The sequence below is a fragment of the Vulpes lagopus genome, chromosome 13 (assembly GCF_018345385.1).
Source record: "Vulpes lagopus strain Blue_001 chromosome 13, ASM1834538v1, whole genome shotgun sequence".
Classification (NCBI taxonomy): Eukaryota; Metazoa; Chordata; class Mammalia; order Carnivora; family Canidae; genus Vulpes; species Vulpes lagopus.
Window position 1 is genome coordinate 46,719,668 of NC_054836.1, and position 15,119 is coordinate 46,734,786.

The 15,119-nt window shown below is 36.2% G+C and overlaps 1 protein-coding gene across 1 annotated transcript in view; it reads right to left on the bottom strand.

Moving 5' to 3' along the window:
• Positions 1 to 15,119, bottom strand: part of TBX20 (T-box transcription factor 20) — a 53,910-nt gene that overhangs the window by 4,255 nt on the left and 34,536 nt on the right. The window contains exon 7 of the mRNA XM_041728180.1: positions 1,779 to 1,891. Within this exon, the coding sequence (XP_041584114.1) occupies positions 1,779 to 1,891 (113 nt within the window). The remainder of the gene's footprint in view (positions 1 to 1,778; positions 1,892 to 15,119) is intronic.

Sequence of the window (15,119 nt, forward strand, 5' to 3'; positions counted from 1 at the left end):
TAGTGGAAGAGGAGGTGTGTGAGGGGATGGAGTGACTGGGTGATGGGCACTGAAGGGGGCACTGATGGGATGAACACTGGGTTTTATACTATATGTTGGCAAATCAAACTCCAATAAAAAATATACATATAAAAAATAAAAATAAATTTAAAAAAGAGAAAGTTGAGGGAATCATGGTTCCAGGCAAAAATTTATGGATTCATAGGTGATTCCAGTTTTAGAGTTTACTCTCACTGATTATAAAATCATCAATATTGTGTCCTAGTTCTGCAAATTGAAAAAAGAGAAGTTGTAAATTATTTTTATAAAGTTGCTTTGGGAGAATGTAATTTTAAATATGTAGGTAAGGTTGCTCTAAATTTTTGCAACATTTTACCATCTAAAACAGGAACCTATTTTCAATTATTCTAACAATATTTATATTCCTTATAGCTTAAATTAAATTTAACATCACTATTAAGAATATGTGGTCTGCATTAATATTGAATCATTTACTTTTCGTGCATTTTCTTTTTTTATGCTTCATCAATAGTTTATAAATTTGCCTTAAAAAAAAAAAGAAAAAACTGGATTCCCACTAAAGGAACTCCAAATAGCTAGTATCCTCTACAACATCCCTGCAAGGAAGGCTGGACATATGAGCCTCAACAAAGTTACCTGGTTTCTAAGGACACTGTGGAAACCCACAAGAGTGTTTTTTTTTCTAGCTTCCATAATTCTTTTATTAAATTTTTGACAAGTTGCAAGGGTAATAAGCTTTTCGTACACATCCACGAGTTTAAACGGAAGTTGACACTGAATTTTCCAACTGTATAATTAATTACTAGTAGCTCATTTGGACTTAGTTATAAGAAATGTCCTATAATTTGACAGGCTATGCTATTCTATACAAAGGATATAAAAATATGACAGAGGGCCCTCTCCCCACATGAACATCCCTGTGCCCAGGGTTAGGCACCCTCTGGACTCCCAGGTACAGAGGGCTCCTATGTGAGCCTCTGGGACAGAGGAACTTTTCAGTTCTCCCCTACTGTCACCACTGGGGCCCCTGCCTATATATAATACCCTTCACTGGAAAAAGTCTTCTTTTTAAAAGTGTTTTCCATTTTAGTCATTGATCCTACTAAGATATTCCTGAACTATCTTATAAGGGGATAAGTACAGTCCCTGATTTCAGATTATAAAATTGAGGTTCAGAAAGACTTAAAGGACTGCCCCCAAAGTCCAACAGCTTTTTGGTGGTAGATCATGGAGAAGTAACTCCTGAGCCCTGACTCAGAGGCTTGATGTCCTTTCACTAGAAAACCATTCACAGAAAACCATCACGCAGAATAATCACTTAAGACCCAGAGGCAAAAAAATTAAAAAAATAAAATAATAGGGATGCCTAGGTGGCTCAGCGTTTAAGCATCTGCCTTCCACCCAGGGCATGATCCTGGAGTCCTGGGATCAAGTCCCACATTGGGCTCCCTGCATGGAGCCTGCTTCTTCCTCTGCCTATGTCACTGCCTCTCTCTCTCTCTCTCTCTGTGTGTGTATCTCTCATGAATAAATAAATAAAATCTTTTAAAGAATTATTAAATTAAATTAAATTAAATTAATAAAAAAAGAGCTGTATGAAAATCAGCCGCAGGGGCTGTCCCTTCCTCAAGAGACTCCTAAAATACTTCTGGGGCAGACTGCACCCTGAGGACTAGAAGTTTCATCACCTACCTTCCTCTTTCTTGCTCAGGGTGCTCTTGCTCCCAGCACTTCATATAGCCCAGAAGCTGTCTTACCTCGATTCTGTGTTGTCTGAACCTCCTCCCCCAGCACATCCTCTTCTCCTCCATAGGTACGGATGGGTGAGCGGGCATAGGAATGCTTCTGGATCAGGCTCTCCACACTTTCCCTAGGTCAGAGAATGACACATTCTAAATTAACTAAAATGTACTTGGAGATGCAGATGGGCCTGAAAGATAAATTACTAGTCAGTAAAACCATTTTCTCAGCCCGAAGAGCCCCACACTTCAGGAAAAGACGACTTTCAAAACATATACATTTCTGCCACCGTAGACTCCTTGGAAACGTGACCTCAGGCATGCAAATACAGGCAAACATAACTGGATAGGATAGGGACAATCCCTGGAAACCCTGCAACGTGGAGGACAAAGTGGTGAACAAGGAGCTATGGAGCAGACTATAGAATGTAGAGTTTAATGATTTGAAAAAATGACTGAATGAATGTCCTGAGAAGCTACAATGATTCTTCTGACTTCATCGGCTAACGAACATAAAACAAATACTTGACTGATACAAACGACACTTACTCAACATCAGATGAAATGTTGGCCAGAAGTTCAGAATATCGTTAGTCATAAAAAGACTCCATGGTCACTAGTAAACCTAGCAAGTGCTCAGAGCATATGACAATAGGAGTAGTTTGGATAATGTACACTTTGAGATTCCTGTTGCTTTAAGACTGAAAATTATAGAAAACCTGTGTTGAATGAAGAACAAATCAAACACCAAATTTCACATTGAGGGGACAAGGAGAGCAAACAAAATGTCATCATAACTTTTCAAAATGTAATTGTCAACATTTCACATAAATATACAAACTTTACTGCCCAAAAAATACTAACATAGTGAATTTGGCATTCTAGAAAACTCGTATACTCACAGAAATGAAAACATTTTGTCATATTATGCAGCTTGCAAATGAGGAGTTAAGGGTAAGCCTAGAAGAAAAATTAATTGTGGCAACTATTCAAGCTACATCTCTCTCTGTTCCCAAAACGTTTTAAAATAAGCATACAGTACCAACTTCATGTAGGCAAAAGGATTGGGATCTTTATCTAAAAGATTAACATACAGCTGTCTTAAAAAGTGAAACCATTCCATATTTGATATGGAATGAACTTTAAGAAGTGAAAAAAAGTTAAGTACAGAAGACACATACACAAATAGTATGCTTCCATTTGTGAATTTAAAACAAGGAATATGTATGTTTGTATATGCATAATATTTCTGGAATGTTCCAGTTTCAGAACAGAAAACTGCCTAGAATAGGTCATCTCTGTATGATGGAACCAGGGACTTGAGGAGCTGGAATAATGATTTCCCACTTTGTCTTGACTCTCACAGATGTCCCAAATCCACATGAGTCACCCGCGGCTCTTAAAAAAGAAAAGCTAAATTGAGTTATAATTAATATACAATAAGTGGTACATATTTGAAGTGTACAGTTTGAGCTTCTGTGACCAGTGACACCCCCACAGGGAAGATAACACACCTAACGCTGACCAAAGTTACCTCGTGCTTCCTGGCCTCCATCTCAACAAGTTTTAACAAGGAAACCACTAAAATGATTTCTGTTCCTACAGATTAGTTTGCATTTTCTTAAACTGTATAAAAGTGAAATCATATCTTAGGTTTTCTTTTTTTTTTATGTTTTCTTTTTTAATCTGGCTTCTTTCTACTCCACATAATTACCTTGAGCTCTATCATGTTGAATATATATCAATAGTTGTAGCATTCTGTTGTGCGAACTATAGGATATACTGTCATTTACCTATTCACGTGTTGATCAACATTTGCCTAGTTTCTGTTACACAGGAAGCTGCTACCCATATTCATGTATACTTTTTTTTTAATGGACATATGCTTTTACATCTCTTGTTTTCTTTGCAGAAAGGTCTTTAGTGAAAAAAAAAAAAGGTCTTTAGTTACAAATTCAAAACTATCAGGTTGCCTGTTTCTTCTTTTATAAGTTTTGGTATTTTGTGTCTTCAAGGGATTTGTCCATTTCATCTAAATTGCTGAAATGATAAACTGAAGTGTTCATCATATTACTTTATTAGCCTTATTCTCAGTATCTGTACAATCTGCAGTGGCATTTCTCTCCCCTCATTCCTGGCAGTGGTAATTGGTAATTTCTATCCTCTTCCTTTTTTCTCCTAATCAGTTTGGCTAGAGGACTGTCAATCTTATTAAGCGTCTTTGCTTTTGGTCCTACAGATTTTCTCTATTGTCTTCCTGTTTTCTAGTCCACTTATTTTTATTCTGATATTTATTATTCCTTCCTCTCACTGACTTTGAGTTCAGTTTGCTCTTCTTTCCTAGTTTCTTGAGATGAAGATGAAGTCACTGATTTGAAATCTTTGTTCATTTCTAAAATAAGAATGTAGGGACACCTGGATGGCTCAGTCCGTTTAGCGACTCTTGATTTCAGCTCAGCTCATGATCGAGGGATCGAGTCCTGCGTTGGATTCCACACTTAGTGTGGAGTCTGCTTAAGATTCTTTCTCTCCCTCTCCCCCTCCTCCTGCTTACTCTTGTTCTCTCTCAAATAAAGAAATAAATCTTTAAAAAATAATAATAAAATAAAAACAAAGTGGGAATGTAGCCTAGCAGCATCCTATAGGTCTTTATGGGCTCTTTTTTCATTTTCATTCAGTTCAAGATATTTTCTAATTTCCTTTTTGATATCTCCCATGACCCTTGGGTTATTTAGACATATGTTATTTAGTTTTCAAAATGTTTGGGAGTTTTCCAGTTATCCTCCTATTACTGCTTTCTAATATAATTCCACTGTGGTCAGAGAACATACTTTGTATGACTTGAATGCCTTTAAATTTACTGAGACCTGTTTTTTGGCACAGGGTATGGTCTATCTTAGTAAATGTTTTGTGTGCACACAAAGAAAAGAAAGTATATTCTGCTGATGTAGGACAGAGCATTTTATAAATGTCAATTGGGTCAAGTTGGTTTACAGAGTTGCTCAAATCTTCTAGATCTTTACTCATTTTTCTGTCTACTTGTTCTATCATTTTGAGAGAGGGACAGTGAAATTTTCAACTATAATTGTTTCTTTTTCTTTTCTTTTTTAAAGGTTTTATTTATTTATTCGTGAGAAACAGAGAGAGAGGAGAGACACAGACAGGGAGACGCAAGGTGCCTAATTCAGGACTCGATCCCAGGACCCCAGGATCATGACCTGACCCGAAGGCAGACATTCAACCACTGAGCCAGCCCGATGCCCTAATTGTTTCTTTTACTATTTCTCCTTACAGTTCTGTCAGTTTTGCTTCATGTACTGTACTTTGAAGGTCTATTAGGTGCATAAATATGTAGTATTGAATGTTCTCCTGATGAATTAAACCCTATACAGGCATATATCAAAGATACTGTGGATTTAGTTCCACAATAATGTAAATATTGCAATAAAGCAAGTCAAATGCATTTTTTTGTTCCTGGTGCATATAAATTATGTTCACACTACACTGTAGTCTATTAAGTGTACAATAAATAGGGCAGCTTGGGTGGCTCAGCGGTTTAGCGCCGCCTACAGCCCAGAGCGTGGTCCTGGAGACCCAGGATTGAGACCCAGGATTGAGTCCCAAGTCAGGCTCCCTGCATGGAGCCTGCTTCTCCCTCTGCCTGTGTCTCTGCCCCCCTCTCTCTCTCCTCTCTGTGTATTCTCATGAACAAATAAATAAAATCTTTTTTTAAAAAGTATACAATAAATAGTATTATATCTAAAGAAAACAATGTGTATGCCTTAATTTAAAAATATTTCATTGTTAAAGGGGCACCTGGGTGGCTCAGTGGTTGAGCATCTGCCTTTGGCTCAGATCATGATTCCGAGGTCCTGGGATCGAGCCCCACATGGGACTCCCTGCTCAGCAGGGAGCCTGCTTCTCCCTCTCCCTGATGTTCCCCCCATTCATGCTTTCTCTCTCAAATAAACATTTTAAAAATTGATTAATTAAAAATACAGTATCCACAAATGACAATAAAGTGATGTGCAATAAAATGTGGCATGCCTCTCTCAGTATGAAATGATCTACTTTATCCATGGCAAATTCTTTGCTCTGAAATCTGTGATATTAAGGTAGTTACCCCAGTTTTTCTTTTGACTAGTGTTAATATGGTATATTTTTTTTCATGGCCTCACTTTGAACTTGGCTTTATATTTAGTGCATTTCTTATAAGGCAGTTTATATTGTGCTTTTTAATCCAAACTGACAATCTCTCCTTTTTGACTGGGGATTTTAGGGCATTTCTATTTAAAGTGACTAATAATACGGCTAGGTTGAATTTTCTGTTTGCTTCTTACCTTTTCATTTGCTATTTTTACCTTTTTCCCTTTTTTGCCTTCTTTTAGGTTTATTACTTCATTTTTATCTCCTTTGTTGGTTGGTTTATTAGCTATAACTGACTTTTGTTATTTTAGTGGTTGATTTAGTATTATAGTAAATATTCTTAGCTTACTACAATCTACTAGGCAAATGATATGATATGACTTCAGGTATAATCTAAGACTTATAAGAATATATTCCCATTTCTCCCTGCCATCCTTTGTGCCATCCTTGTCAAACATTTTACTTTTACATAAATCCTACATTACATTGTTATTTTTAATTTGTTTGAATAATTATGTTTTAAAAGATGTAAATAATATGAAAAAAATCTGATCTATTTATCCTTGGAATTACCATTCCCACTGCTCTTCTTTCCTTGGTATAGATCCCGATCGACATCTAATCTTCCTTCCACCTGAAGGACTCCCTTTAACATATCTGTAGTACAGCCTGCTGAAGGTGAATTCTTTCAGCTTTCATATATCTGAAAAATGTCATTTTACTTTTTTAAAAAAAATGTCTATCTGGGTTGATAGACATGCTTTCTTTCTGTACTTCAAAAATGGTGCTTCACTGTTTCATTTACTCTCTTTCCCCCCCCCCCCCCATTTACCTTGTTTCTGACCGGAAATCTGCTGTCATCCTTTTGTTCCTTTTATGGGAATTTCTTGGTTGCTTTCAATATTTTCTCTTCTTCATACTTTTGAGCAATGTGATTATGATGTGCCTTGGTATTATTTCTTCAAGCTTCTTGAGCTTGTGTTTTTTTGGGCCTCTTTGGGTTGTATGTTTTCAGTTGTCATTAAATGTAGAAAGATTTTGGCCATTATTACTTAAATATAATTCTTACCCCACCTCCTACACTTCCCATCTACTTTTCAGGGATTCCAATTACATATATATTAGACTGCTTAAAGTTTTCCCACAACTCACTGATACTCTTCATTTTAAAAATTTCTCTTTGCTCTCTGTGTTTCATTTTGGATAGTTTCTATTGTGTGTCTTTAAGTTAAGCAGTCTTTTCACCTGCAATGTCTACTCTGCTATTAAGCCCTTCCAGTGTATCTTTCATTTTAAACATTGTAGTTTTCATCTTTAGAATTTTGATTTGAATCTTTTGGACATCTTCCATGTGTCTGTTTAATTTTCTGAATATATAACATAAATATGATAACTTAATGTCCTTGCCTGGTAATTGTAATATTCGTTATCAGTTTTATTTTCAGTTGATAAATGTATCACATTATTGGTCATATTATCCTACTTCTTTGTACTTCTGATAATTTTTTATTAGATGCCAGACTGTGAATTTTATATCTTGGGTGCTGGAAGGTTTTATATTCCTAAAATATTCTTGAGCTTTGTTCTGGGATATAGTTAAGTTACTTGGAAATAACTTGATCCTTTTGGGTCTTGCTTTCAAGATATCTGAGGGAAGACTGGAACAATGTTTAGTCTAGGATTAATTTCTCCTCACTACTGAAGCAAAAACCTTCTGAGATTTCTATCAAATGCCCTGCAAATCACAAGGTTTTCCAGTCCATCTGTTAGATGTCAGAACAGGCACTGTTCCCACTCCTGTTTAAATACTAGGCACTGTTTTCTCTAATGTTTTCAGGTGTTTTCTCTCCCCAGGTTCTGGTAGTTTCCTTAGACGCTTATGCTAATCAGATTTCTGCTGAACAGTCAAGAGGGATCCCCTAAAGATCTCTAGAGTTCTCCTATCCTGTAGTCTGTCCTGTGGATTCTGTTTTAGTCTTATCAGACTCCCAGCTCTGATTGCTAAACTCAGGAGATCTGCCAAACTCTACCCGTATTCTCTATCCTTGTGCCAAGGCTTAGATACACTCTCAGACTACATGGTGGCACCATCATAGGGCTCACCTCATTTGATTCCCATCCCATGGGGATTATTGTCTTCTGTTGCCTAATGTCCAATATCATAAAAGAGATGTTTTGTGTTTTTCATGTGTTTCTTAATTATTCAAGGCAGTAGAGTATACTTGGTTCTTGCTACTTTACCTTTACCTGAAGCAAAGTCCCTCCTGGGGATCTTCAAAACATTTGAAAATAGAGGCCACACCAAGAGACCAAGGAAACCACAATCTCTGGGGGTGATACACAGGCTTCAGTAATCATTAAAGCTCCCCAAGTGATTCCAATGGGCATGCAAGTTTAGGAAAAGAGGAGAAATATATGATGAATGTTCTTCACCATATACTCCCCTGTACCATTTGAACTTTAGACATATGTATTATTTATTCAAAATTAATTAGAAATTATAAAAATGTCATGAAAATAATATCCTACCAATGAACAAAAAGAACTGCTGAACTAACACCAATATTTGGTAAATTTCTTATAATGAATTGATAAAAAACTGTCAATATCATGCTGATTTTTTATATAGTAAATGTATTGGAAGTAGAATGGTATATTGGAAAAATCATGGCCTTCAAAGTCATTCATCAAATGGATGAATGTATGGATGAGTAGATGGACCACCCAGAACCATTTTCACATTTAGTTTTGTTGCTTCCTTAATATCTCTTCATCTATAAATTGAGGAGCATAATACCAGCCTCACAGGGTCATTAATTCATCCAAAAAATATTTATTGAGTACCTATTATGAACAAGGCACTATTCTAGGAATTGTAAGTATAATAATAAGTAAAACACAAAAATCCTGGTCCAACAGGGGAGGAGGCTAGAGGGAAGAGAGAGAGAGAGAGAGAGAGAGATTGAAAAAAAATGAAAAATATGATGCATATTAGATAATGATAATAGTGCTGTGAAAAAAACAAAAATATAGCAGGGACTAATGGTAAGAACTGTAACTGTGAGGATTAACTATGATAAAGCATTTGAACTGGCCAAAACAGTGTCCGGCACATAGGAGGTACTTAGTAACCTATAAAAGTGTATCTAAAACAGATAAACATATTTTATTCTCTTAGATTATATTTGTCTCCAATTTATTCTACCCATCTGAATACCTAATTCAGAATAATGAGATCCAAACAAGAGGATTTTACTTGGTGATAGAATACTAAAGACAGCAGAGAACTTGACTACAGTGTTATTTACAGTTTTACTATAAAATTATATCTGGGCAGCCCCGGTGGCTCAATGGTTTAGCGCCGCCTTCAGCCCAGGGTGTGATCCTGGAGTCCCAGGATCAAGTCCGACATCGGGCTCCCTGCATGAAGCCTGGTCTCCCTCTGCCTGTGTCTCTGCCTCTCTCTCTCTCTCTCTCTCTCTCTCTCTCTGTGTGTGTGTGTGTGTGTGTGTCTCATGAATAAATAAAATCTTTAAAAATAAAATAAAATTATATCATAAAAGATAAAATATTAAGATTAAGTCAAGTCCATATCCCTTGTTTAAAAGTGTAACCTATTCTTAAAAATCTCTTGAACAGACTTGTTGAATCCTCTGCGTTAGATTTGTTGAAATGAAAATAGTTTATCATTTACTAAGAAGCATCAGTAAATATATTAAATGGAGAAATTAATGGAAAGGATAATTCAGCATAACATGGATGCTAATTAATCAATTTGCCCACTGCCCTGTATTTTAACCTTTATATGCCCACATTCTGGTAACGTTGGACTCCCACAGCCTTAACATCAGATGTCACTAACACAAGGACTTAATTCACTACAGTATTAGAGAGCAACTGTCTTTGGGTAACTCAGATTATTAGGAAAACAGTCAAGTAAGCTTAGCAACCCTTACTAAAATAAAAACTATAACATAGGGCAGCCCCGGTAGTGCAGCGGTTTAGCGCTGCCTGCAGCCTGGGGTGTGATCCTGGAGGCCCCGAGATCGAGTCCCGCATTGGGCTCCCTGCATGGAGCCTGCTTCTCCCTCTGCCTGTGTCTCTGCTCCTCTCTCTCTCTGTGTGTCTCTATGACTAAATAAATGAAAATCTTTAAAAAAAAAAAAACAAAAAAACTATAACATACATTCAAGCTGATGTCCTTTTAGTCTGAGCTTGTGTCATACTGTTAAAATTTAAAATAAATTTAGGTGGTTATTTTCACATGAGAAAGGAACTTGCTTCAATTACCCTAGGAATCATTTTCTTTTTGTATAATTATAAAGGAATGGTCATCAATGAGCCCATTATGGATGGCCTATTTCTGAGGTATATTCCTCTTCCCATCCTATGCACATAAACTACTCAATCCAAACATTTAAATTCAAAAACAAAATGTAGCATTTGCCTCTCTAAAAGTACTCTTATATAAAATCACTTAAACATCTTTCACATACACACCCAGATAAATCATTTCCCAAATAACATAATGAGTCACTGGCTTATGGAATATCTTGTTTTTCTATAAGAAATACATTATATCCATTTTGTCCTTGGTAGATCACTGGTATCATTACTTATTCTCGTCTCTAGGAGAGAGAAAAAAAGGATTTTATCGAAGTGATTTACTTGTGTCAGGCCTGGAAGTGAACTGAAAGCAATGGCAGTTCTTATATAAAGGATGGCATAATCAAATTATTGCCTTTTAAGTGATTGAAAACAGTGGTGCAATATCAGGGCCATCTCTTTGAAGATGCTGCGAAGAGTAGACAGCCCACATTGTTTACTTTGTGTCTGATCCCTGTTTCTAGTAGAAGGAAAAGTGCAAAGAATTTGTTTAGCCTAGAAGTCCTATTGCAAGGACTTCTAAAATATTGTACCCTGAAAAATAAGGGATGACTCATCTAATGGGTTAAGTGATTTAGGTATCACAAGCCATGACAGTGTCTTGTGATGCTCAATTCTCTCATATCCTATAGCAAGAGACTGTAGCTTTTTAGTAGGCTTCTTTTGGATTTAGTAGATCAATAAAATGGGTACCGTTACTTAAGTACCATTAATGGCCTTTCTAAATATCTAACACTAAATTATTTTTCTAGGCAAAAGAGTACATTATTACCTTAGGTATCTTTAAAGGATTTCTTTTGAATACTATGTAAATCAATTCCAAGAATAATATACATGCGAGAGACACTATCATAGCCAGAAGGTGGGCAAGATAAAGGGTAGCTACAATAATTACGTTGATCTTGCTAAAATGTTCACACCTGTTTAAAGTGACTTTCAAACTCTAGATAAGCAAAACCAACACACTCTATCAGTATTGGAACTGACTGCCCATCATCTCTGAAACTAGTGCAAATCTCTCATCATGCAGAATGCAAAACCTTCCTTCTTCCCTCACTTTTTCCTTTGTATCACCACTGTACTTAATATATGCCTCTTGTATTGTACTTAGATTGATCACAATCATGTGTTTGCATGACTCTCTCTACTACTATACTGTTGACTATGAACAAGGAGAGAATACTACTTAATCTAGGCAGTGGTTCTCAAACTTTAGTGTGTGTTATGGACTGAATGTCTATGTCTCCCACAAAATGTACATATTGACATTTTAACTCCCAATGTGATGGAATTAGGAGGTGGGGTAGACAATTAGGTCTTGAAGGGTAGAACCCAAATAAATGGAATTAGCACCCTTATAAGAAGAGACAGGAGAGCTTGCTTTAGCTTTTTGCTTTTCAGCCATGTGAGGACACACTGAGAAGGTGCCCACTATGAACCAGGAAGCAGGCCCTTATCAAACATTGAATCTGCCAGCTTCCAGAACCGTGAGAAATAAAGGTCAAATGGTTAAGCCACTCAGTCTGTGGCATTACTGTTATAGCAGCCCAAACAGACTAAGAAAGTGTGCATCTGAATTACCTGGAGGACTTGTCAAACACTAAGACTGTTGAGCCCCACCCTGAGTTTCTGATTCAGTAGGTCTGAGGTATGGCCTGAGAATGTGATTTCCTGTGTGTTTCCAGGCAATGCTGCTGACACAGAGACCACATGTGGAGAATCACTGCCCTAGTGTCATGGTTACAAGTATGTTTGCTGGCACTTGCTTAGCTTGAATCCTAGCTCTGCCACTTGCTAGTTGTATGCTTGTGGGCAAATTACTTCACTCTGCCAGGCCTAAGTTTCCTCATCTGTAAAATGAGAATATTAATATTCTCATTAATTAATGATTAATATGGTTTATCTCTTACGGTTATTATTAAGATTCAGTGAATTAACACATAGAGAGAGCTTATATTGGTACCTGGGATATAATAAGCATTCACCAAATGTTTCTTGATAAAATTAAATTCTTGCTGTTATTATTCAGTATCAAGATCATGGTTCCTAAAGCTAGTTACAGAATCATGACCATTTTAGATGAAATTAGGACTTCCAGTCGCTATAACTTGCTTCATTTAAACCATCCTACACTATACATATTGGGGAAAAAATTAAATATTATTTCAATTTACATTCTACCTTTCTCTCCTAAATACAGGCCTGGAAAAAAAAACTGTTTAGGGATAAAATGTCAAATCCATTAGAACCAATTCTAATTTATAAGAAAAAAATTATTTAAAGTTGTTCCTGCTCATCAATTTGTTCAAGTTTACATCATTTTCCTGAGCTTTTGTAAATAACTCCTTGTCACAATATTTTCCCAAAGATTTATGCAGATAATGTTATAAATTACGAGAAGACAATACATCAATATGTGTAGCTTCCACAAAGTACTTAATAAATGAAAAGTTTAGATAATACAATTTGAGATGTATTATAAATCATTAATTTTAATTTGAGAACTAAAATACATAATACAATCCATTTTGGAAAAGCAAAATAACTCTAATTTTTTTAAAAGCTTTTAGACTTCAGTTTATTATTTATTTCACTTAATCCCACTGGTTTTTCCTTTCAGTGGTAACATATATTTCTGGTTTTCTATTATCACTAGCAACTTAAATAAGTAAACTGTATCACTGGGGGAAAAACCTGGTATGTTTAGTTTCTAAGTCTTACAGAAGACTAGAAGAAAGCTCTCAAGCAAGGCACAGATCACTTAGCCTCTAAATAAACTTTAGTAAACTGTGAGGTAGGGAACAAACGTCCTTCACACACAGATAGAACGACATAAGCAGAAAAAAATGGAGGACAATTCACAAGTATAAGCCAATTGTGAAGAACTTTGCTGCTACTCTAACTACCAGACACTTACCGGTTTAACACCACTTTGTAAAATAAATGCTTCCTCTTATAAGCTGTGGATAAATGAGTTAACATTTTTAGTACAGAAACACAGCTTGCTAGTTAAAGGAATATTATGGCTACTGTAATTCTGTTAAAAGCCATCCCTTCCTTTAGGAGAGTGTTGTCCACAGATTATTTTACTGTATTCAACTAATAGATTATATTTAAAAGCAGACTTTAATCCAGTTACCAAACAAAATTGCTTTCCTTTTATGCATGCAGGCTCTTATACTAAGTCTCTTCATTGGAGATGATTTTTAAAAATGCTTCTTTCCTAAGAAGCTGTGTGATCGGATTCCTTATCTCTATCTGGCTTTTGATTTCTTCTATAAAATGAGGGTGTGGGGATGTCTGGGTGGCTCAGCACCTGAGCGTCTGCCTTTGATCAGGGCGTGATCCCAGGGTCCTGGGATCAAGCCCCACACTGGGCTCCCTGCAGGGAGCCTGCTTCTCCCTCTGCCTATGTCTCTGCCTCTCTCTCTGTGTTCTCTTATGAATAAATAAAATCTTAATAAAATTAAATAAAATAAAATAAAATAAAATAAAATAAAATAAAATAAAATAAATAAAATAAAATGAAGGTATGGTAGGCAATTGGTGGGCTGGATTATATCATGTCTAAGATTCATATGGTGCTAATGATTTATGAATCCTTAAACAAATAAAAAGGAAAAATTAAAAAATGCTATTTTGGAAAAAGTCCAATACTAGTTGTAAAGAACCCTGGGTTCTCAGCTGCATAACTTCTACTAACTGTGTCACCTGAGCAAATCACTTGTAGCCTCTAGGCCCTCACTGCTTCATTGGTATGATGATAGATACATTGGATGGCTCCCCCAAGTCATTCCAGCCTCAAAATACATGCTTCCTAGAAAGCTTGGCATCAGTGGGTTTTTTTGGGAAAATTAACCACAAAATGTCAGGGCACATTAAGTATGCACAGTATCATTTAAAATATTTTTCTTAAAAAAAATAAAATATTTTATTATGTTTTAATCTGTACTTAAATAACTATATACCAATAATTTAAAAAATAATTTTCATTTATACAAGATTAGAGTATCATATGTTGCTCAATAATCTGCAGAAAATTCCATTTTTAGCTCTTTGATTCCTGTCTCCTCATTCTGAGCAACTTCACATTCCTTAGGTATGTCACTCCAAGCAGAGGTGATACAGAGGTCTTCTGTCCTCCCCTACTGCAGAAGCCCTGTCCTGCTCTGTGGCTCCTGTCAAAGAAAGTGGGTCCCAGGGGAACACTGTGGGTCACTGGGAGCAGGGGCAGATGCAAAGGGCACAGACTGTCATTATTAGCTTTTGCCATTTGCTATCTTTAGCACATGTATTTTCAAGTAGCCTGCCTCTCATATAGTCACTGCCTTTAATATCCAAGGAAGGTTTTTCAGTTTGGTTTGGTTTTAGCAGATTTCACTGAAATTATATTTCAGTTTTACTTCATTACAGACACTGCAGAATCTACTTTGTAAGAGTCTCTGTGACACTCAAGTATCACTGTAGTCATGAAAGATTAAGGGAATTAGCAAACTTTAGGAGCCATAACTATTTCTCTATTCACTTGGGTGAAATGTAATCTACTTATTTTTTTCAGCTTGTATAGTCCTCTCCTCCCAATATGTATACTTCTCTCTTTGCTTAAATCTATTCTGCTGGTTTTTCTCCAAAGATAGGATATAAGAGTAATATGAGAATTTATGTTGTTAGCTAACTGGGTAAGAACTATTAAGTGTGACTAAACACCTCATGAAATGTGTGACGTCAGGAGCCCTGAAAGTCTGGGTTTTCTTTTTCCAAAGCTAGCCCAAATGCTTAGAAAAAAGCCCACACATCAGCAGGTATCCTGAGAAGGGGAAGTGAAGT